Source organism: Nannospalax galili, unplaced genomic scaffold (assembly GCF_000622305.1).
Source record: "Nannospalax galili isolate Female #2095 unplaced genomic scaffold, S.galili_v1.0 scaffold1631, whole genome shotgun sequence".
In the NCBI taxonomy this organism is placed as follows: domain Eukaryota; kingdom Metazoa; phylum Chordata; class Mammalia; order Rodentia; family Spalacidae; genus Nannospalax; species Nannospalax galili.
This window is the reverse complement of record NW_008329035.1, coordinates 1,075,822-1,099,274: the sequence shown is the minus strand read 5'-3', so window position 1 is coordinate 1,099,274 and position 23,453 is coordinate 1,075,822. Positions and strand designations below refer to the sequence as shown.

The window sequence follows — 23,453 nt, the reverse complement described above, 5'->3', positions numbered from 1 at the left end:
TGTTCTTTTGAGTTCCATGTCCTGCATTATCTCTAGGGGGTTCCCATTGTACTCCTCTAGAGGACTATTGGTATTTGGTGGGGATACGTTATGTTGGCTTTTCATGTTACTATTTTTTCTCTGTGATTTTGACATGTGAATTTCTTTTGTAGTTTCTGATTCTTGTGTGAGACTCAAGCCTTCAAGTTTAGTTCTGCTTCGTTTTGTAAACTTTATGTGTCCTTGTAGTTTACTTTTGGGGCATGAAAAGCTAGTTCCTCTAAGCTTCTGGTTCTCTCTTTTGATTTTATATTGGAGTGGCCAGATTGCTTTTGTCTTCAGGAGTTCCCACAGAGGCCCAAGTCAGATGAGGATCAGATGCTCTCAGGCTTTCTCCTAAGGTCTGGATCCCTCCAGGAAAGATTTTGGCCTCAGGAATTTGGGGGTTGGACTGGTCTGGGAGCCACGCCCAGGAAAGATGATGGTTTAGGGCAGGTGGTGGCCATGCCACCCAGAGATGCAAAGGAAGATGGGGGCGGGAAGCGGCTCCAATGGCTCCTGGGGACTGCACTGAGGAGCTGTGTTGGTCTTGATGCAAAGGATCAGGAAGAGGAAAGGTCAGCCCCAGCCTTCAGGAAAGAGGCTAGTGGGTCGTGCAGGCCCAGGGAAGCAGAAGGAGGTGAGGGTGCGGCCAGGCCCAGAGTGCTCCTGGGGACCAGAGAAGGTACTGAGTTGGTCTGGATGCAAAGGATCAGTAAGCAGTGGTGGTTCTACAGGTGTCTCGGGCCCCAAGGGGACAGGACCCAAACTAGGAGGAGAGACCTTTGGGGGAGAGGGGAGGGTGAATGAGGCTGAGGGAGTCAAGGCTTGGAGGGCTCGATGGACTTACCCCAGAGAGAGGCCTGCGGGTAGGAGAGAGGCCTCCGGAGGGTCCTGCAGGCCACGGGAAGCAGAGGGATGTGAGTGCAGGGCCAGGCCCAGAAGCAGTGCTCCTGGGGCCCAGAGAAGGCACTATATTGGTCTGGATGAAAAGGATCAGGAATCGGTATTGGTTTCCCAGGTGTCTGGGGCCTCAAGACAAGGAATGGGACAGGACCCAAACTAGGAGAGACCGGCAGGGGAGATGGGAGGGTGAATGAGGCTGGGGGAGTCAAAGTGAGGAGGGCAGTCTTAACTCTGGAGAGAGGCCTGTGGATCGGGTCCGAGAGAGGCCTGCAGGTCATGCAGGCCCAGGGAAGCAGAAGGAGGTCAGAACTGGGCCGGGCTGAATTTTTTTTTTTACATGTGTATGTGTGTACTCCCTGCATGCAGGTAAGTGCACCCATGTTGTGCAATGCCCACAGAGGTCAGAAGAGGCTGTTGGATCCCCTGGAACTAGAGTTATGGACAGTTGTTAGCTGCCATGTGGCTGCTGGGATTCGAACCCAGGTCCTCTGCAAGAACAGCCAGTGTTCTTAACCACTGAGCTGTCTCTCCAGCCCATCTTGTGGATTTTTAAGAAGCTTCTTTTAGTCCCCTTCCTCTTGTAATGTCATTAATTTCCTCTCCTTGGATACTATCCTCTCTACTATATGTGCCTCCAGGGTCAAAATGATCCTGTGGTTTTTTACTCCCTTCTTATCAGGATGCTAGTTGATAGGCATGTGTGATATTGGGATAGTGCCCCAGAACCTTACTTTCTAATAACAGTGAGAAGAATCTAACTGTAGCTTTAAGGAGGTTGAACTACAATGGGATATTTCAGCCATCAGGAGACACAGCTACTAAGATAAAAACTGTAATTTCCTTGGTTACCTTACATCTGTTTCTCTCTCTACCCAGATATGTTGTACTTAACCATTGAATTGGTTGTTGTTCCTCATATTTCCCAGTTACTCTAACATTTCTATGCTACTTTATTACACGTAGATTCATTCAAATTCTACAACATTCAAGACACTGAAATGTTACCATCATAATCTCTCTGGTACCAAGCCCACCTGCCCCACCTCCATAAAGCCTAAGTCTTAGCAACCACTAATCTGTTTCTATCTCTAAAACTTAGTCATTTTGAAAAGGTTCTGTGCATGGAACAACCATGCAATTTGTAATCCTTTAAATTTGGTATCTTTCAGTCATAATGCCCTTGAGATCTGTCCAACATATTGTGTATCCATAGTTTGGTCTTTGTCAAAATGGTTTTGAATTCTTATTTCTTAGACAAGTTTTAGGTTCACAGCAAAGTTGGGCAGAAGACATATTTTCCATATCCCCCATATTATTAGCATCCCTCACCACAGTACATTTGTTAAAATTGTAAATCTACCCAGATAGTATTATCACTCATACTCCATAGTTTTGTGTTGGGTTTGCTTTTTGTCAAGGTGACCAAGTTTTCAAAGATGATAATACCAATTGTTGGCGCAGAGATAGTGTAGTAAGATCTTACTCTGTTGCTGATGGGGTCGTAAACAGGTAGCACCACTAGAAACACAGTCTGGGATTTTTATTAAAATTAAGGAGATGCATGCTGTCTGATTTGGCATCCCCCCGCCCCCAGGTAAATATGCAACAAAAATTTGTATCTCTGTTTATGAAAATGAGGGTTTTTTATGTTTTAATTTATTTTGGGGGGCTTGAGAGATGGCTTAGTGGTTAAGAACACCAGCTGTTCTTGCAGAAGACTCAGGTTCGAATTTCAGCACCCACATGGCAGCTAACAACTGTCTGTAACTCCAGTTCCAGGGGATCAAACGGCCTCTTCTGTCCTCCACAGGCATTGCATGACATGGGTGCACTTACCTACATGCAGGCAATACACGCATACACATAAAAAATAAAAAAATAAATAAAATATTTTAAAAGAAATTGAGGGTTTTTATGTTTGTTTGATTGTTTATTTATTTCTTTATTTATTTATTTAGTCTTTCTGAGAAAGGGTCTCCCTGTAGCCCCAGCTGTCCTGGAACTCATTTTATAGACCAGGCTGGCCTTGAACTCACAGAGATCTGTATGCCTCTTGACTCCCAAGTACTGGGACTACAGGTGTGCGCCACCATGCCCAGCTTGTTTTAATTTTTTAATCAAATATTTGTGTATTTCATATGGAACATCTCAGTCAATCTTAATCATCTTTATACCCCCTTCCCCATTGGTACCCTCCCATAGCCACCCCACTGGAATTTATACAGATAAATGTCATCTGTAAATAATTTGGACTTTGTGAGCCATATTATCTGGCAGTTACTCAGTTCTGCAGTTATGCTGATGAAGCAGTCATGGTAAGAAAATGAGTGTGGTTGTGTTCCCCCCCCCAAAAAAAGTCATGAAAGCAGATTTTGGCTGTGGGTGGGTATACATATAAGTGTGTGTGTGTGTGTGTGTGTGTGTGTGTGTGTAGTTTGTTAACTTACTGTAACATCATAAATTTTTTATATTACATACACAGTGGTGAGTTATATACATAGTCCTGCATGACAGAAGTTATGAGTGCATTTTTATAAAGCCCCAAAGAAGCAAAATGAATCTATGGTAATGAAGTCAGCATATTGTTTATCTTTAGTAAAGGAGAAGACATAGTAGTAGGAAGAGGCATGAGAGAGGCTTTTAGGATGCTACTAGTGCTACTAGTCTCTACCCGAATTGTGACCACACAGTTCTGTTCAATGTGTATATATTGTAGTTGCTGGAAATTGTGCCCAGGGTCTTGTTCACAGTGGGCAAACTCATTGCAGAGTTGCATTTCCAGCCCCCTTGTTTGCTTTTTAATTACTCACTGAGATGTGCACTTTTGATTTGTGTGCTGCTCTAGTTTGTGTTTATACCAATTTATTTTAAAAATTGAAAGAGAAAACATACACTATTTGTAGTCCATCCAGGTAGATTGTGTTAAAAACAGAATGGCATGCTGGGCATGGTGCACACCTTTAATCCCAGCACTCCAGCGGCAGAGGGAGGCAGATCTCTGTGAGTTCAAGGCCAGCCTGGTCTACATAGTGAGTTGCAGGACAGCTGGTCTACAGGAAGACCCTGTCTCAAAAAAAAAAAAAAACAGAATGGCATGTGGTTAACATATGAAAATTATTTATTGAATTGAATTGGGAATTGCTAATAACAAGCACTGTTCCAAGATAAAAGGCAGTGAAGATCAGTTTCACTTTTTTTCTGGTACTAGATCAGACCCAGAGCATTGCACATACTAAGCAAGCACTCTACTACTGGGCCACAACTCAAGCCCCCAAATTTTTCCCCCCTAGTCATTCAGCTAACACTTTTAGCCCCTATAAAACTTTAGAAGAAGAAATTGTGGCATAAAGTCAGGAGTCGATGTTATTACTTAAGGTACTTTTAAAAAACAATTTTTTAATTCTTTGAGAATTTGATACTTGTATACAGAAAAATCTCATTATATCAACCCCTCATCTCCTCCTTTCCCTTTCACTCCTCCCTATATCCTCCCCAACATGACCCCTTTCCAAATGTAAACAATAGTCTAAAAGGCAAACAGGGTTTTATCTAATAAATTATATGAGTCTGTAAATAACTACTATCTGAAGATGGTAAAATTCTGTGGTTTGCTATTCAGAGAAAACTTTTATAACTATTTTGTAAGGCTGTTTTTAATTTGCTTCCATCTGACAAATACTTCTGGGTTGATTTTTACTTACTTAAACCCTCTTTGGATATTGCCCACATGGTATAGATGTAACACAGGGTTTATTGGGGGCAGTGTTAGAAGTAGTAGATTTTAATCAGCACCTCCAGTTCTTTTCTTATCCTATAACTTATGCCAGGCACATGCCCAGATGACCTTCCAGGAGACAGTGGCCTCTGCCTCTATAGTAGTGTCCTGCACATTTGTAGATCAGTATAGGGGACATCTAAATTTATCAGTCAAGACAGAAGGAGCCTGTAGACAGGGGTGGGTCCATTCTTTTGAGCTAACAACTCAAACCTCCCAAGCTTCCTTACTGCTAAACTACTAAAAGGGGTTCAGAAATTAATCTCCAGGGTCATCCAGATATATCATTTATCATATGGATTCTATAACTAGAAAGTGAAGCAAAAAGTTCTTGACTAATATTGTCTTCTAGTAGCTCTCTCCAAGTTCCTTAGGCCTTTTAAATGTGCTGTTTTATACATTTTTCTCATTCACTTAATTTTCTAATATGTTGCCTTTTTGAAGTGTCTCATGTCTGCTCACAATTTCTAATCTAGAATGCATTATCTCTTTCTGTAAATTCTCATCCTTCAGGGACTGTTTTTGTCCCATCTTTTCTGTTGTATCTTTCTACAGATCTCAATTCTTAGAGTGAATATTACTCTTTATATATCATCTTATACTTATTTATTTTTATATGTACATTTCTTTCCACTGGACTTAAAAATCCCTTAAGGAAGTTAGGTGTGATGACATCTTAAACCCCAATGCTCAGGAGCCAGAGGTAGGTACAATCTCTGTGCTCCAGGCCAGCATGGCCTACATGGTGAGACCTTGTCTCAAAAAAAAAAAAAAAAAATCCCTTAAAGGTTGGTCATGTCTTCTATTACTAGGTAAATTTGATAATACCCAGTGTCCCAATGTATAAATGCCCAGCAAATAACTGATGACTAGTATGTATGCCTTTACAATGTTTTCAGTTATAAAATATTCATAATATTTCAGGGTTTCTATGCCTCCTTTAAACTTTGAGTATTGTTATTAGATATGATGCTAGATTCTTTATTAGACCATCCTTTTTATTACACTGCAATTAGTTTCTGTTCTATAAACTCAATTTTTTAGGTTGGTATCAATTATTGTCTGTTGGCTAATTTCTTAGTTTAGTAATTAGATTCCTCCATTCTACTTCAGCCAGAAGTTGAGAACTTTAAGAAGCTAACTCTCATTAGTAAAGAGCAGTTTGAAAATCTAACACCTGAGCTTCCTTTTGAGCCAAACCAAGAAGTTCCTGTAGCACCTTCACAGTCCAGGCAAGGTATGTAAACTTGCATTTATGTCTATATAAGCAGTTCTAAATTGTTTTAAAAGATTGCCCTTTTTTTCTTTATTTTTGGAATAAATAACATTAGGTATCAAAAAATACTAGAATTTTAAAACTTGAACTTTTATATATACTTTGAATTTCTAAACATTTTAGAGGTTCAAAAATGCAGACTGTAAACCTGGTGGAACAGCGTGGATGTTTAAATGAATTGTGCTCTTATTCTGCATGAAGAAGCAGGTAATCTCACTGACCTGCAGGTCCTCCTGGTACAGCACCAGCACCACACTGTGTTCAAAGCCACATGCTTGCTCAGAATTGGTTGGTTCTTAGTATATCTGATGTAACTTCACATTTGTTGGCAGTATTTCTCTTCTTAAAAATAAATGAAAGCTTTCACCAACTTACCAGTCCTTAGAATACACCATGAGACTTACTCCCTTGTTTTAAGGCTTCAGCTCTGTGTGAAAATGCAAATATATTTGGGAGAGCCCTACACTGAATCTGACATTTCTAGGCAAGTGCAATTGATTTTTTTTTTACATAGTCCTTCTTGAAGATGGTTTTAAAAATGACTTTCAGAAACTTCAAACATTCAGAAATAAATTATGTAATGAAACTCCATGTTTCATTACAACAGACCTTTGACACTAAGTTTATTTCCGGTTTTGTTTCATCTCAGCTCCACCCACTCCCTCTAATTCCTCGATTATTTAAAGGAAATTCCTAATCATATGATTGATGCTTTTTTCATCCTTAAATATTTCTGTGTCATTAGAAAAATAGAGTTCTCTCTTTCAACACATAGATAACATACTATTATCACATCTAAAATTAATAATTTTAAATGTTTTGCTTGCTTGTGCAAGTGTGCTTATACCCATGTGCACATTCATGTGGAGGCCAGAGGTTAACTTCAGGCATCTTCTTCTATTGCTCTCTGTCTTATATATTGAGGCAGAGTATCTCATTTGAACCCAAAGTTTGCTGATTTGGTTAGTCTTGGTAGACAGTTTACCCTGGAGATCTGTCTCCACCTCTGGGGTAGGCACTGGGATTATAGGCAGCCACCACACCCACCAGCATTTGCTTGGGTGCTGGGGATCCATACTCAAGTCCTCTGCTTTACCCACTTCTCATAGGAACGTCTTAATCATCATTTGTGTAAACTGCAAATATTGTAATAGGGTGGTATCTTTTTTAGTTGAGAAGTTCACACTATTTCTTGCCTTCAATTTGTTTCTCACACTGTCTCCTTTGAGGGGGGGCATCTTTTTGAGACAGGGTCTCCCTGTAACCCAAGCTGTCCTGGAACTCACTATGTAGACCAGGCTGGCCTGGAACTCACAGAAATCTGCCTGCTTCTGCCTCCTGAGTGCTGGGAGTAAAGGCATGCACCACCACGCCTGGCTTCTTACAGTGTTCTATTGGAGAAGTTGGCTTGTTTGGCTTGCAGTTTCTTCTTTCTGGATTTTGACAATTGCATCCTGTGGCTTCATTTAATCTGTTTTCTATTCCTCTTAGTTTGATATAGAGGGATGATTAGCTTGATGCTCAAATATTTGCAAACATATGACATACTAAGTATTATTTATTTTTGAGATGGCAGTCTTACTCTGCTGTTCAGGCTGGCCTCACATTCTTAGGGCTTGAGCAATCTTCCGGCTTGAGCCTCTTGAGAAGCTGAAACTATAGATGGGCACCACTGTGCTGCTTAAAAAATTCTGAAGTTTAGTTTGGTTTTGCAGCACTGGGCTTGAACAGAGGTACTCTTTATCTGCCTGGTTGTGCCCCAGCCCCCAAGAGGCACATTATCTTCCCTTTTGCATCCCTACTTAAAAAATATTTATTTTTCTTTTATGTGTATATAAGTGCACCCATGTTGTGCATTTCCTGCAAAGGCCAGAAGTGGGCATTGGATCCTCTGGAACTGGGGTTACAGTCACTTGTTAGCTGCCATGTGGGTGCTGGAATTCAAACCCAGGTCCTCTGCAAGAGCAGCCAGTGTTTTTAACCACTGAGTTATCTCTCTAGTCCCTGTGTCCCTATTATTTGTTAATTTAATCTTTTCCAAAAACCACTTTATTTTTATTGATTTATTTTACTTTTTCTTCTTTCTGCCTAGTTTCAGTTTATTTTGCTCTTCATTTTCTAATTAGTGTGGAAAGGTACAATCATTAATTTGATGCTATTCTTTTATAAAATGTAGTGTTAAAGTTATAAATTTCCCTTTAAAAATAATTTCATAAATTCAATTTCATAAGTTTCAAAATTACATGCTTTCATTGTTGTGTTCCAAATATTTTAAATTAAAAATATTTTTGATCATAAGTTATTTAGAAGTTTTTGTTTAATTTCTTAATTTGGGTGTTTTTATAAGATCTATTTTTTAAGGGAGGAGTTTGAATTACTGACTTCAGATTCTTCTGATGAAAGTATTTAGTCCTATTATCTCCTTTCCACTAGCTACATTCAACAAATTTTGGTATGTTGTATTCTACTTTACATTTTAAATGATTTCTAGAATGCTTTAAGATTTCCACTTTTTGACTAAAGAGATGGCTCTGTGGTTAAGAGCACAGACTGCTTTTTCAGAGGACCTGAGTTCGATTCCCAGAACCCAGATGGTGACTGACAGTTGTCCATAACTCCAGTTCCAGGGGAATTCATCACACTCTTCTGACCACCCCAGGCATTGTACGACACAGGTGCATTTACATACATGCAGATGATACACTCATACTTATAAAAATGAATAAAATATTTTTAAAAATATTTCTACTTTCATCTTTTTTAATATTTTATTGTTTTATTTTATGTGTACGAGTGTATTGCCTACATGTATGTGAGTGCACCCGTGTCATTGCAATGCTGCAGAGATCTGAAGAGGGCTTCAGATTCCCCTGGAATGAGAGTTAAGGATGGTTTGTAGCCACCATTGTGGGTGCTGGGAATCAAACCTGGGTCCTCTGCAAGAGCAGTCAGGATGTTATTTAATTTCCAAGCAATTGGAAATTATTCTGTCTTTCTGACACCAGTCTTATTTTTATGTAGTTCAGTTCCATTATAAAGAACAAATTCTATATGATTTCAGTTACCCTATAACTCATGATAAAGTCTTGGTGCATCTGAGAAAAACATTTGTATGTGTGCATGTATTGCTGGGAATTAAACCCGGGCTGTCTCACGTGCTATGCAAGTACTCTACCACTGAGCTACATCCCTAGACCTATTATGCTGTTTTTGAGTAGAGTTTTCCATAATATCTATTTGATTTAGTTAGCTATTCATATTGATAAGTTGATTTTTCTGTTATATTTATACTGAGAGGAAGTTGAAGTCATGAACTATAATTACAGATTTTGTCTGTTTCTCTTTTCACTTTTTTGCTGCTTTTTTTTTTTGAAGCTATTCTGTTAAGTGCATTGCACTCATAGTTTATTGTGTCCTTTTGGTGAATTGGCCCTTTTATCAACATACATCATCCTTCTTTATCTCTGGTAATTTTGATTGCTCTGAAATTTCTCTATATTTGTCTTGATTATTTTTGCATTCTGTGTAATTTATCTGTTCCTGTCCTTTTAACCTCCTATATCATTATATCTGAAATGAAGTTGTTAGAGCATATAGGTGAGTCATGTTTTTATTCAACCTGACAATGTCTTTTTAGGGTTATATTTTTACCTCTTTATTTTCTGCTGTTTCTATTGTTTGTTTGTTTCCCATTTTCTGCCTTCTTTTGACTATAATTTTTTTATTCCTTTGTAATTTTTTAGTTTAAATATTTGTATATGCATATATTTAATGTTTTCAGTGGTTTGTAACTTTTCATAAGTTATGATCAATCAGTATTTTACTATTTCAATAAGATTGTGTACAAATCTTTTCCCCGTGTCTTTTTTCTTTCCTTCCTTCTTTCTTTCATCCTTCCTTCCATACTTTTTTCTTTCTTTGTTTCTTTTGTGTGTGTGTGTGTGTATGTGTGTTTGTAATATGTATGATATGTGTGTAGTTGTACAAACCATTCTAACTTCAGTTCTAGGGGATCTGACACCCTCTTCTGACCTCCACAGGCATTTCATGACATGAGTGCACTTATATACATGCAGGCAATACACTCATACACGTAAAATAAAAATAATAAATAAAAAAAATTTTGAAGAGAGAAGTTTAGGCCAGGCATGGTGGCACATGCCTTTAATCCCAGCACGTAAGAGGCAGAGGCAGGAGAATCTTTGTGATTTCAAGCCCAGCCTGGTCTACATGGCAAGTTCCAGGCCAGCTGGAGCTACAGGGAGACCCTGTCTGAAAAAGACCAATCAATCAGTAATTCAAAAAAAAAAAAAAAGAAATTTTAGCTATAGGTCTTAGATGATTTCTGATGGCATTTAGCCTTTTGGTTGGTGGAGACTGGTGGTCTGCTAAGTTAATACATTCCAAAAGGTTTTCGTCTGTTAGTAACAGAATGTTAAGTCAGAAACAAAGGTGCAGAGAGTGGCTATTGGGGGGGGTGTGCTAAAATAAATGGTAATTAGGCTGGCCTTGAGGGTGATCATTCTTCTTTAGCTTCTCCAGTGCTGGGATAATAGGTGTGTGCCACCAACCACTTCCAGCTCAAGACTTTTTCTGTCTTCAGATTTTAGCAAGTAAAGACTAAAGTCTCAAGTTGTGGAATTCTTAGAGTTTGCTCTGGATGTGCTTTTTCCTTTATCCTTTCCCTTCCCCCTTTTTCTTCCCCCCTTTTCTCCCCTTTCCTCCCTTTTTCCTCCCTTTTCTCCCCTTCTTTTTCTCCCCTTTCCACCTTTTTTCCTCTTTTCCCCCTTTTTCCTTTCTTCTTTCTTTTCCTTCTTTTCTTTTGTTTGAGTCAGAGTGACTTGTAGCCCAGGCTGGTCTTGGACTCTTCACGTAGCTGAGAATGGCCTTCATTTGTCTTCATGCACCACTTCTCTTTTGCTATAGTTGTTGGTTCTGCCTGTTTAAATGTGTTGTTTCTTTGTTTTTCACCCATTTAAAGAAACTTAAATCACCTTTGTATGGTTCTCCTATTGATTTTCTTGTACGTTAGCTCCTTGAATTTTTTTACAACATTGTACTTATATATTTTAATGAGATTCTAAATGTTCTGTGCCGTTATTTATTTTTATTTTATGTATATGAGTGTTATGTCTGCATGTGTGTAAGTGCACTCGTGTCATGCAGTACCCACAGAGGACAGAAGAGGTGTTGGACCCTCTGGAACTGGAGTTTCAGATGGTTCTTAGCAGCCATATGGGTGCTGGGATTCAAACCCAGGTCTTCTGCAAGAACTGCTAGTGCTCTTAAACACTGAGCCATCTCTTCCGCCCCTAAAGTTAATTTTTTTAATTAAGCTAGCCCGGAATTGGTAGCAAAACCCTGTTTCAACAAACAAATAAAAATTCAAGTTAAAATGTTGATTTTTTTTCTTATTTTTTTTGTCAGACTCAATTTATATATGGATTCGACTATTTGAGATTGCTCATTCTCATTAATTTCTGCTCTTTTTTATTCTTAGCTCCTTTTCCTTCTGTGTTTTTTTTTGTTTTTGTTTTTGTTTTTGGTCTTTTTGAGACAGGGCCTCCCTGTAGCCCCAGCTGTCCTGGAACTCACTATGTAGACCAGGCTGGCCTTGAACTTACAGAGATCTGTCTGCCTCTGCCTCCGAAGTGCTGGGATTAAAGGTGTGCGCCACCACACCCAGCCCAGTTCTGTGTTTTCTTTTAAGGAACTGTTATTCATATGTCTTCAAGTTCATCAGTCCTTTCTTCAGGATCTTACTCAGTTTTTAAATTTCAGTTAGCTTCTTTAGTCTTAGCCATCATGTTTTTCTACTCTAGATGTTTGATTGGGTTCTCATTGTTTGTTTCTTTTGAGTATGCTCATTTCATCCTGTATTTGAATACACAGGGTATAATAATAACGTGGGGTTTTTTCACAGTATGATACAAACCCAATATTTGAATCTGCACATGACTTACTGTTTTACCTCAGTATTCAGCATATTCTGACCCATGGACCCAAACTGACAGGCCATGGGCCAGTTGGTCATACCTTCCATTTCTTATGACCGAGGGCTGTTTTCATGCTTCAGAGGCAAAGTTGAATTGTTTCAACAGAGATCTTTTGAACCAAAAAGCCAAAATATTTACTCTATGACATTTGCTGAACTCTGGTTTAGTGACATTGTTATTGATTTAAACACAAATGAACAAACAAAAACTAAGCACCAGGCCTTATGTGGCACTTTCCTGTTTTCAGCCTTCAGTGAACATGAGTATTAAAGTATTAAGTTGCTTTTACAAAAGCAGCTCCTATTGATAACAGCAGTGCTAACTATAGACAAGTTAATGTAGAACAGGAATGACACTGAGTTGTGATTTGATTTAGAATTTGATTAGCAATAATATTTGGAAAATATGTTGGAGAAAAGTAGGTTCAGTGGTTCTTAAGTTTAGAAAGTATCAAATTTTTCATTTGGGAAATTTGTTGAAATAGATTAAAGGACTCTATCAAGTTCCTGATTCAGTAAGTTATTTTAAGTAGAATCTAGGAATACAGATTTCTAACAAAAGTTCCCAGCTGAGGATGCTGTTGGGACCACATTTTCCAAGTCACTACTTCAACTTAGTCTATGAACTATCATTATTCCTTTATAAGCTTTTAGTGAAAACTCTGTGGTAGGTGTTCTGAAGAGCACAGCCTATTTTTGTTTATAGGTTTTTTTGAAGTGTAATTTACATATCGTTAAATTTTAACCATTTTAAGTCGATCATTTGATGACTTTCAGTAAATCTCTATAGTTGTACATCCGCAACACATTCAGTTTTGAACAATGCCACCATGAAAGTTCCCCCATTTCACATTTGCTGTTGATCTCACCACCCACTTTCAGCCATTGGCAGCAAGTTATCTGCTTGCTTTCTCTGTGATTTTGCATTTTTCAGAAATGTTACAAATGGAATCATACATAATTGTGGGTCCTTTTGTGATATTTTTGAGATTCATTATGCCTGTCAAAGTCCTGCTTCTTTTTAGTACTATGTGGGATTCCATATATGGGTATATATTTTCTTTGTCTTATTAATAGTTAATGGATATTAACAATTGGGCTATTCTAAACAATGCTATTATCAGTATTATAAGATATGACCTATGGTTTTGAGTAACAGGAGTTGCACTACTTAGATGATATTAATCATTCTTCCTAGGCTTGCAGTTGATAAAAAATGTTAATATACTCTTGTTCCCTAAATATTATATATATGTTTAATAATATTTTAATGCCTACTACAGTTATTTTGTTTGAAATTAACTATTTTCTAATAATTTTATGTCAAACTATTATAAATTGATATATACTGGGCAATGAAAATTTTATAATTTTTTTTGGTATAACTAAAGCACAATAGATCTTATTCTCCATAAAATTGATATAGCTACTCTTATCAGTAGATAGAATTCATACTAAACAACCTTGGAATAAAGTAAAACAAAGAAATAAAATTTATCTTTTGTGGGACTGACAAGATGGCTCAGAGCGTGAAGATACTTGGTGCCAAGTCTGATGACCTGAGTTCAATCTCCAGGACCGGTGTGATAGAAGGAGAGAACCACTCCTGAAAGCTGTCCTCTGACCTCCAAGCATTTGCCCATACCCACACACAACACACACACACACACACACACACACACACACACACACACACACACACACACACATACAAATAAATGTAATTTTAAAAGCTCTTTTGATTTTTGAAATATTTGGACACAGATAAAAGTAATTGGTTAATGAATTCCTGTGTACCTATCTCACCTAATTTTAGTCAATAGTTTGGCTTCTTTTTTTTTTTTTCATCATGATTGTCCCTCGTCATCTGTTTCTGGTATTTGGTACTAAATCTCAAAAGTGTACCATTTCTTCTGTAAATATTTCACTATTGCAGAATGATACTGACTGAAGGGAAGCAGTTTTACCTTTACCAGATGATCTCATTAGCCATTCATGAAAGTTTCCTAGGTCCTCCATTCTGTCATTACTTTGCATTTCTTCCATAGAATTATCCTATTAAGGAAATCTTTTATCAACTGTTTACTCTGAAATTCAATTTTTTTTTTTTTTGGCCTTTTTGAGACAGGGTCTCCCTGTAGCCCCAGCTGTCCTGGAACTCACTATGTAGACCATGCTGGCCTTGAACTCACAAAGATCTGTCTGCCTCTGCCTCCTGAGTGCTGGGATTAAAGGTGTGCGCCACCACGCCCCTCCTGGAATTCAATTTTTATGGAAAAGGAATGACAAAACCTTGCTCCTGTTATTCAGCTTATCAAATTTCAGAACATTCAGTATCCCAGCAGCCTTTGAATGTAATTGAGTTTTAACAAACCATCATAGACTCCTGGAGTTCATGTCCTGGGTCCTTGTAATCCACTTCAGTATTGTTTTTTGTGTCATATTGCTGCTGACAGGAGGGAGCCCTAAAATTTGCTTCTGTGTTGTTTGTCCTATCTCAGTATTATTTAAATATGTTCTTTTTCTCTTATTATGTATGGTTCTAATACATTAGTATTACTGGATTCTTGGCTCAGAATTTCCAAAGCTTCTATGATATATTTTCCAATCCAGACTGTATTTCCTTGGGCACATCTAATTAGTAGAAAATGAAATTCAGAGACCATAGTCCAGTTCTAGGGAGCTTTTTCATTCCAGGAGGGTGTTGTTCCTACATATTTATGTAGTTCTTTCATAAAGGTAGATATTTATGTATTTCTTTCATAATGGCTGGTGTTTTCAGGGAAATAATGAGACTTGTTCTTAGACTCTCATGAAATGATAGATAGAAAAGTAAATATTGGGGCTAGAGAGAGGGCTCAGCTGTTGGGAGCACTGGCTGTTCTTGCAGAAGACCCGCATTCAAATCCCAGCACCCACATGGCAGCTAACAACTGTCTGTAACTCCAGTTCCAGGGGATCTGGCAGCCTCTTCTGTACTCTGCAGGCATTGCATGACACAGATGCATTTACCTACATTCAGGCAATACATACACATAAAATAAACTACTAATAAAAAGTAAATATTAATGAATTAAATGAAGTTATTAGTCAGCTTTCTAACACTATGACAAAATACTTGAGAAATTTATAAAGAAGAAAGTTTATTTTGGCTTACTGTTTCAGGAGTTTCAGTCTATGGTCACCTGGCCTTGTTGCTTTTGAACTTGTGGGTAGCACAATATATCCTGATAACAGCACATGGGGAAGAAGTCTATTCACCTCTTAATGGCTGGGAGGCAGAGAAGGGGGAGGGCAGAGTGCCAGGCCCCATTTGAAGACACACCCTCATGTGACTGAGTTTCTCACTAGACTCCACCTCTTAGTGGTTTCTACAACTTTCCAGCAGTGCCAATCTGAGGATCAAGCCTTTAACACATGGGCACCTAGGATATATTCCAGATCCAAGTTACAGCAAAGTAACAAATGGATAAAATGTAGGGTGGCACATAAAGTATTAACTCTGCTGCAGGAAGTGCTCAAGAAATATTTCACTTTCCCAATATCTGTGCTGGATTTAAAAGAAGGCTATGAGTCCAACTGGTTGTATAAGAGATGAAGGACAGAGTCTTTGGAGAGAGGAAAAAGCGCATAAGAAAACACGGACCTAGGAAACAGGAACTGCTGTTGAGCCACCATGACTGAGAGGGAGAATGGCAGTAGATGAAGCAGATCAGGAAAGACAACCTAGGCACCTGCACTGAAGGATTCTGAGTGGAAATAAATAAGAAATGATCTCATGGAGTCTTCAGAATAGCTGGGAAAAACAAGAGCAATATTGGGCAGAGAAATGGCAAATGGTTAAGTTCAGTTTTGACTTTACAGATTTATGCTTATGGAAGTATTTGGCAGATAGTAGGCAGCTAATAGTATTTGCTGAATGAAAGAACAAATGTTATTATATAAATCAAAAGATGATAATAAGTGTAAAGGAAAGACACATACAGGAATAGTGCCTGCATGCTTGTCACTACTTGATCTATCTTCTGGCTTACTCAGTTTTTGCTGTAAGATTTTCATGAACAAAGCAGTAAGGCAAATAACCCAATAGAAAAATAGTCAAAGGATAGTCAATAATAAACTCTCAAAAGCAGAAGGTTAAGTAGGTACATGAAAATCTGCTCAATATCACTGTAACTACCCAGGAAGTACAAGTAGAGTTCAGGTCCTGTGAAATGGGAAAATGTTTCAGTCGGAAGAAAATCTGGATTTAATATGGATGTGACATAAGTAGAACTCACACATGCTGCTGATGGGAGCGTTAGCTGGTAAACCACCATAGAAAGCCATTGGGCAGTCAGCCTTCAGGAAGCCAGAGGAGGCAAGTATCCTTCGATGAGGCATTTCCACTCATATAAATCCTAGAGAACAGCACTCATCAATACCAGAGATATTCAACAATGTTGGTATAATTGTTGATTAAACAAAAATGTACAAAATAACATAAATGTCTCTCAGTAGGAGAATGGATACATTTTGGTGTTTATATAACAGCATAATGTTCAGTATTGGAAGTAAACAAGACAGATCCAAATGAATAAAGCATAAACACAGCTTAGAGAATGATACATATAGACTGATGTTGCTTACATAAAGTTAATTAGTAAAACAATATTATATAATATATATGTACTAACATTAAAATACCAAATTTAAGATCTTGGTTGTTTCTGAGGAAGAAAAGTAAGACGGAAATGGGATTATGAATTTGGAAGTAAACAAGACAGATCCAAATGAATAAAGCATAAACACAGCTTAGAGAATGATACATATAGACTGATGTTGCTTACATAAAGTTAATTAGTAAAACAATATTATATAATATATATGTACTAACATTAAAATACCAAATTTAAGATCTTGGTTGTTTCTGAGGAAGAAAAGTAAGACGGAAATGGGATTATGAATGACAACATGGAATTTCAGCTGTTCTTTCTTTCTTTCTTTCTTTCTTTCTTTATTTATTTATTTATTACTTATTTACTTCCAATGAGACAGGGTCTCCCAGTAGCCCCAGCTGACCTGAAACTTGCTATGTAGACCAGACTGGCCTTTTTATTACTTATTTGTTATTTGTGCGTGCTATGGTGCCTGTGTGGAGGTCAGAGTACAAGCTGCAGGAGTCTGTTCTCTCCTTCCAGTGGGTCCTGAGGATTGAATTCAGGTCTTCAGGCTTGGCAGCAGGTACCTTTACTCTCTGGGTAAACAGAATAAAATTTTGTAAAGCTAGGTAACAGTAAACAAGTTTTTAAAATTCTGATATATTTTTATATATTTCTAGTAAAAAAAATAATCCTTTGTGCCTAGAGACTTTCATAACTGTCTTTATTCTCAAAGTAAAATATTGTCCTAGGACCTAAATAAAAGAACTGTTTTTACAGATTTGACTGATAAATTAGCTCAAAGCTGTTTGATCTTTCAGAAATAACTTCAGGACTGGTGGTTCACACGCTGCCCACAGCAGTTCCAGAGTCTCCTAGGATTCATCTTGCAAGGACACCCAAAACTCCCCGAACACCCCGGTTACAAGATCCTAATAAAACACCAAGATTTTATCCTGTTGTCAAAGAACCAAAAACCATCAATGTAAAGGTAACAGAATCAACCAAGAATGTAAAGCCCATATTTTGTATCCTCTAACATTAAAAAATAAGACTTTTTTGTACACATGCTTTTTTATATGTGTATTTTTAAATTGTAAGAATTCATTTAAAATGATATTTACCATAGTGACACTTTCTTGGGTTAGGAAAGTTCTTTAGGACTGGGTCACATAATTAAAAGATAATCAGAGGTGTAGAGTGAATCATTCTGTGTTGATTTTCTTAAGCTTTGTATTCAAGCCAAGCCAGGATCTTGTTTGTTAATCTTTGTAACTTGTATGTGAGCTGTTGGGGTTTTGTGACTTCATATGATTTCACAATGTGCCATCCATAGTATGAAAATGTATGAGTTGGTTTGTAGTCAGAGGGGTCTTAATTTACTTGTGAAATTCACACTGCTAAAAGAAATTGCAATGTTTGACTTCTTTTTCTTTAGAGTCCAAGAAAGAGGAAAACGAGGCACAGTACAAACCCCCCTTTAGAGTGTCATGTTGGTTGGGTGATGGACTCCAGGGATCATGAACCAAAACCATCCTCTGTCAGGTACCTTGTTTGTCAGACACTGCTTTTTCTATTTTGATTTAAAGTTTGTTGAAAACAGTACAAAATTGAATTTGGAAGTACTTGAAAATTAATATATAACAAATTATAGAACAATGAAAATAAAGAGAAAGCACAGACAGGGAAAGTAGAAGACATCAATGTACAGAGCAATCTGCTCAAACTATAAAGAAAACGGTAACAAGATATTAGAACTTTGTTTTCCTTTTGGGAGGAAACTATTCAGATTATCTATTAGCTGGAAGTACCTTTTTCTTTTAGCTTTAATTTTAAAATGCCCATTTTTTTTTCTTCTTGTCCTCCCCCCTCAAAAATGACCATTATTTAAGGGCTGGAGAGATGGCTTAGCGGTTAAGAGCACTGGCTGCTCTTGCAGAGGACTTGGGTTCAGTTCCCAGCACCCACATGGCAGCTAACAACTGTCTGTAACTCCAGTTCCAAGGCATCCAACCCTTCTTCTAGCTTCCATAGGCATTGTACATACATGGTGCACTTCCAAACCCATGCAAGCAAAACACAAAGCATTCATACGCACAAAATATAAATAAATAAATAAATTTTAAGATCATTATTTGGTCTTTTTGAGACAGGGTTTCCCTGTAGCTCCAGCTGGCCTGGAACTCAGTATGTAGATCAGGCTGACCTTGAACTCACAGAGATCTGCCTACCTCTGCCTCCTGAGTGCTGAGATTAAAGCACCACCATGCCTCAAAAAGACAAAAAAAAAAAAGACCATTATTTGGGGGTGGGGACATGGATCAGTAGTTAAGAGCACTGGCTGCTTTTAAAGAGCACCTGGGTTTGGTTCCCAATACTCACATAGTGGCCAACAACCATCTGTAAATCCAGTTCCAACTGACACCGTTTTCTGGCCTCCTCAGGCATTGCACAACACAGGTGCACTTACATGCATGCAAGCAAACTCATACACATAAAATAAAAATAAATAAATCAAAAATTCTTTTTTAAAAAGTCCATCATATTTAGGGCCTAGTAGTTAAGCAGTAAAGAGCACTGTGTACTCTTTCGTAGGACCCAGGTTCAGTTCCCAGCACCCACATGGTGGCTACCAACTGTTGGTAACTCTAATTCCAGGGGATCTGACACCGCCTTCTGGCCTCCATGGACATTGCATCATGAGGGTGCACACAATACACTCATACACATGGTAACTCTAATTCCAGGGGATCTGACACCGCCTTCTGGCTTCCATGGGCATTGCATCATGAGGGTACATTTACATCAGTGCACACAATACACTCATACACATAAAATAAAAATAAATAAATAAAAATTCAAGACCATTATTTACCTCAAAAATAGGTGAGTGTGAACCATTAGACCGTCAGTGATGCAAGCAGTATATGGTGTGTGCTCTACTGTATGTGGGACACGGAGTGACTTGTGTTTTGTCTATTTAAAACTTGTTTGGGGGGCTGGAGAGATGGCTTAGAGGTTAAGAGCACTGACTGCTCTTGCAACGGACCCGGGTTCGATTCCCAGCACCCACATGGTGGCTAAAAACTGTCCTTAACTCCAGTTTCAGGGGACTCCAAAGCCCTCTTCTGACCTCCGCGGCATTGCATGACACAGGTGCATTCACATACATGCAGGCAATACACTCATACATATTAAAAAAAAAAAAAAAAAAACTTGTTTGGCTCAGTGGGTAAGGACATCTACTGCCAAGTGTGATGACCTGAGTTTGATCCCTGAAACCTGAAGGAGAGAATCAACATCCTATAGGCTATCCTCTACCTTCATATGTGCACCATGCTTTGCACGGGAGTGTGCATACACATAACACTCACAAAATGTATGTTAAAAATTTAAACCTATTAATGTTTGTAGGAGATATTTTCAGAATAATTATGATAGTATTTTTCTGTTTCAAAATTTAATTTGGGGGAACATGATTTCTGACAAGTTATTGGGAGAACAATTTTTTAAAATTAGAAACATTTATTTTGTGTACATGTATATATGTTTGTGGGCATGTGTGTATAGCAGTAAGCATGTGGAGGTCAGAGGACAACTTGAAGTCAGTTCTTTCTACCATGTGGTCCCAGGGATTGCACTTTGGTGGTCAGGCCTGGTAGCAAGCTCCCTTACCTCCTGAGCCATCTTTGTGGCTTCAGCAAAGGTTAATAACTTTATGAAAAGAAATGCTAGGGATTTATCATGTTCTTATTAAATATATTGTCCTTAAAAAATAAAATGAAGCCGGGCATGGTGGCACATGCCTTTAGTCCCAGCACTTGGGAGGCGGAGGCAAGCAGATCTCTGTAAGTTTGAGGCCAGCCTGGTCTACATAGTGAGTTCCAAGCCAGCTCCCCTACAGGGAGAACCTGTCTCAAAAATACTAAAAATAAAAAATAAATAAAAGATAAAATGAATATATGTTGTTCAATACACTTGTGGTATAATAACAGCTGTTTTTTTAGTTCAAAGTGATTTTAAAGATTTGTGTGTGTGTGTCCATCAACATATGACTAAATAACACAATATCATAAATGAACAACAGAGTATAGATGCCATTCTTCTGTGAAAAAGAATGGATTTTTTTTTTTTACAGTGGTTGAATCAAGCCCAGCAACTTAAACATTCTAGGCAATCACTCTACCACTGATATACAGCCTGAGATTTTGATACATGCTATAAGGATGGGCTTTGAAAACAAAGTGAAAGGGTGCTTAATGAAATAATGTAGATACAAAGGGATAAATACTGTAGATCACACTGGTGTGAAATACCTAAAGTAGTCGATTCATAGAGACAGAAAGTAGAATGGAGATCACTTGGGGGTGGGAGGAGTAAAAGCTTAATTCCTGCTTATTAATAAGCACAGCATTGGACATGCTAATGAAGGTTGGAGTGTAGATAGTGGTGATAGTTGCATAACATTGTATTTTAATGCCAGTGAGTTATATACTTATTAATAATGTTTAACATGATAACTTTAGTATATTTGCCTTTTGAAGATCTCCAGAGCACTTCTATTGTAAAAACCTGAAGCGTCCATCCTTTTGTCACACACGAGATGGGCACTCAAGGGTTGTAATTTCATAAAGTTAATTTTTTTGCTTCATCAAGGACATCCAAAAGTGAAGATGAATTTTTTTTTCATTGTAATGCATAGCAGAGATTACTGTCATGAAGAAACATTGGTGCCACAGCTTCAACTTGTGTCAGTATTTTTACATACCATTGCTTTTGTTATATCACCACCATAGATTTCACCTTAAAAGGGCAGTGCCTTAGTGGTACCATGGAAATGCTTTCAGTTTTCTGACTTTTGGAAGGTTAACCTTAACCTCCAGGGCCAGCACTTTGAGAATTGCTGATGTGGATCACTGTCTTAGGAAGATCACTGTGGTTGCAAGATCCAGGAGAGAGAGGATGAATCTAAGTAGATAGAAAGGAAAACCTAAGCTTGAATCATGGGGTCCATGTGGAAAAAAAAAACAAAAAAAGACAAAGACAGTAGATTATTGCAAATGTACATTAGGGAAATGCAGGCATGACTTTAAGAAGGTGAGATTATTCCATTCACTTTGTCAGATTTTATCTCTTATTTCCATGTTTTCACTTTCATCATTAATTACTAAAGTTGAAAATTTCTCTAGTACTATAATGTTGACATTTAAAAACCTAATCTTTCTGGGCACTCAGGCCTTTACATTGGACCTTCCCCGTTCCCAAGCACCAAGAGGTTTTCCATCATTGTTCTAGTACCCTTCTACAGCCCCAGTGTACTTTCACCTGTGCCCTACAGAAAATGTAAATGAACTAATTGAACTTCTAGAAATAAAAATCACAGTTTGGGAAGTTAAAAATTAAAAATTTAAAAACCCTAATCTCAATAATGACAAAAGCATAAATTTCTTTTTCTTTTTTCATATGAATATGTGTGTACATTTGTGCAAGACCACTGTAGCGTGTGTGTGTGTGTGTGTGTGTGTGTGTGTGTGTGTGTGTGTATGTGTGTGTGTTTTGGGAATCTCCCTCAGTCACTCTCTGCCTTACTGGAAGAGTAAATGAGCTACTCAATTATCTTCTTTTATTTAGAGTTTTGGTTAGTTTATGACCTCGTTACTTATCAAGTTCTACATTGTCCTATATTGGCCCGGTATAGCTTTTTTTTTTTTTTTTCTGTCAGTGTGTGCATCATTAGTTAAGGGTTTTCCACTGTTCAGTCAATAATGACAAAAAGATAGCACAAATTATTTTTCTTTTTTTTATGTGGTATGTGTGTGTGTGTGTGTGTGTGTGTGTGTGTGTGTGTGTGCATGTGCATATTTGCTTGTGTGGGGGCACATGTGGACTCAGGCATGTGAAAGACGACAGTTAATGTTCAGAATCTTCCTCATTTACTTTCCACCTTATTCACTGAGGCAGCATCTCTCATTTAAACCCAGAACTTGCCCATATGACTAATCTAGCTTGCCAGCTTGCTACATGGACCTGTTCTCCGCCTCCAGAGGCTGGAAATGAGGCTGCCATGACCATCTGGCATGCACATGAATTCTGGAGATGAGAACTCCAGTCTTCTTGCCTATGTAGCAGGTGTGTTAGCCACTGAGCCTTTTCTCCAGCCCAGTTCTTGCTTGTTGATATTTCAATTTAAAGTCTTTTTCCTCTCCTCAAACAGCAGTTCAAATGCTTCACCTTCAGAAGGTGCACCACTCATGGGAAGCTGTGGGTGCACACCTCACTCATTCCCAAAGTTCCAACATCCTTCTCATGAGCTGCTGAAGGAAAATGGCTTTACCCAACAAGTGTATCACAAGTATCGTCGAAGATGTCTAAGTGGTAAGATGCTTGCCCTTTACCTAGCTATATTTGCCTTACAGTATGATTCTTTTTTTAATATTTTATTATTTTTATTTTATGTGTATGAGTGTGTTGCCTGCATGTACGTGAGTGCACCCATGTCATGCAATGCCGTGGAGGTCAGAAGAGGGCTTCGGATTCCCCTGGAACTGGAATTAAGGAAGATTTTTTAGCCACCATGCAGGTGCTGAGCAGTCATTGCTCTTAACTGCTGAGCCATCTCTCCAGCCCCTCTTACAGTATAATTCTAAAGCCTGAATTATGTCCTTTTATATCTGGCTAAGATAGTTTTTTGTTTTGTTATTTATAAATAAATGCCTTATGCTATTTGTTTTGTTCATATTTATTCTTTATTCATGCTTTTTATAGCTTAAATACATTAGGAAATAAAATTTAGTAATTCTTGTTACTGTTGACAAATGCTTATAATGTGAACAGTGTGTTATA

The 23,453-nt window shown here is 38.0% G+C and overlaps 1 protein-coding gene across 1 annotated transcript in view; it reads left to right on the top strand.

The window, feature by feature from the left end:
• Larp1b (La ribonucleoprotein domain family member 1B) overlaps window positions 1–23,453 on the top strand; it is a gene marked incomplete in the record, with an annotated part of 109,095 nt that overhangs the window by 75,725 nt on the left and 9,917 nt on the right. The window contains 4 exon segments of the mRNA XM_017797383.2: window positions 5,813–5,936; window positions 17,432–17,601; window positions 18,049–18,155; window positions 22,825–22,985. Of these exon segments, the coding sequence (XP_017652872.2) occupies window positions 5,813–5,936; window positions 17,432–17,601; window positions 18,049–18,155; window positions 22,825–22,985 (562 nt within the window).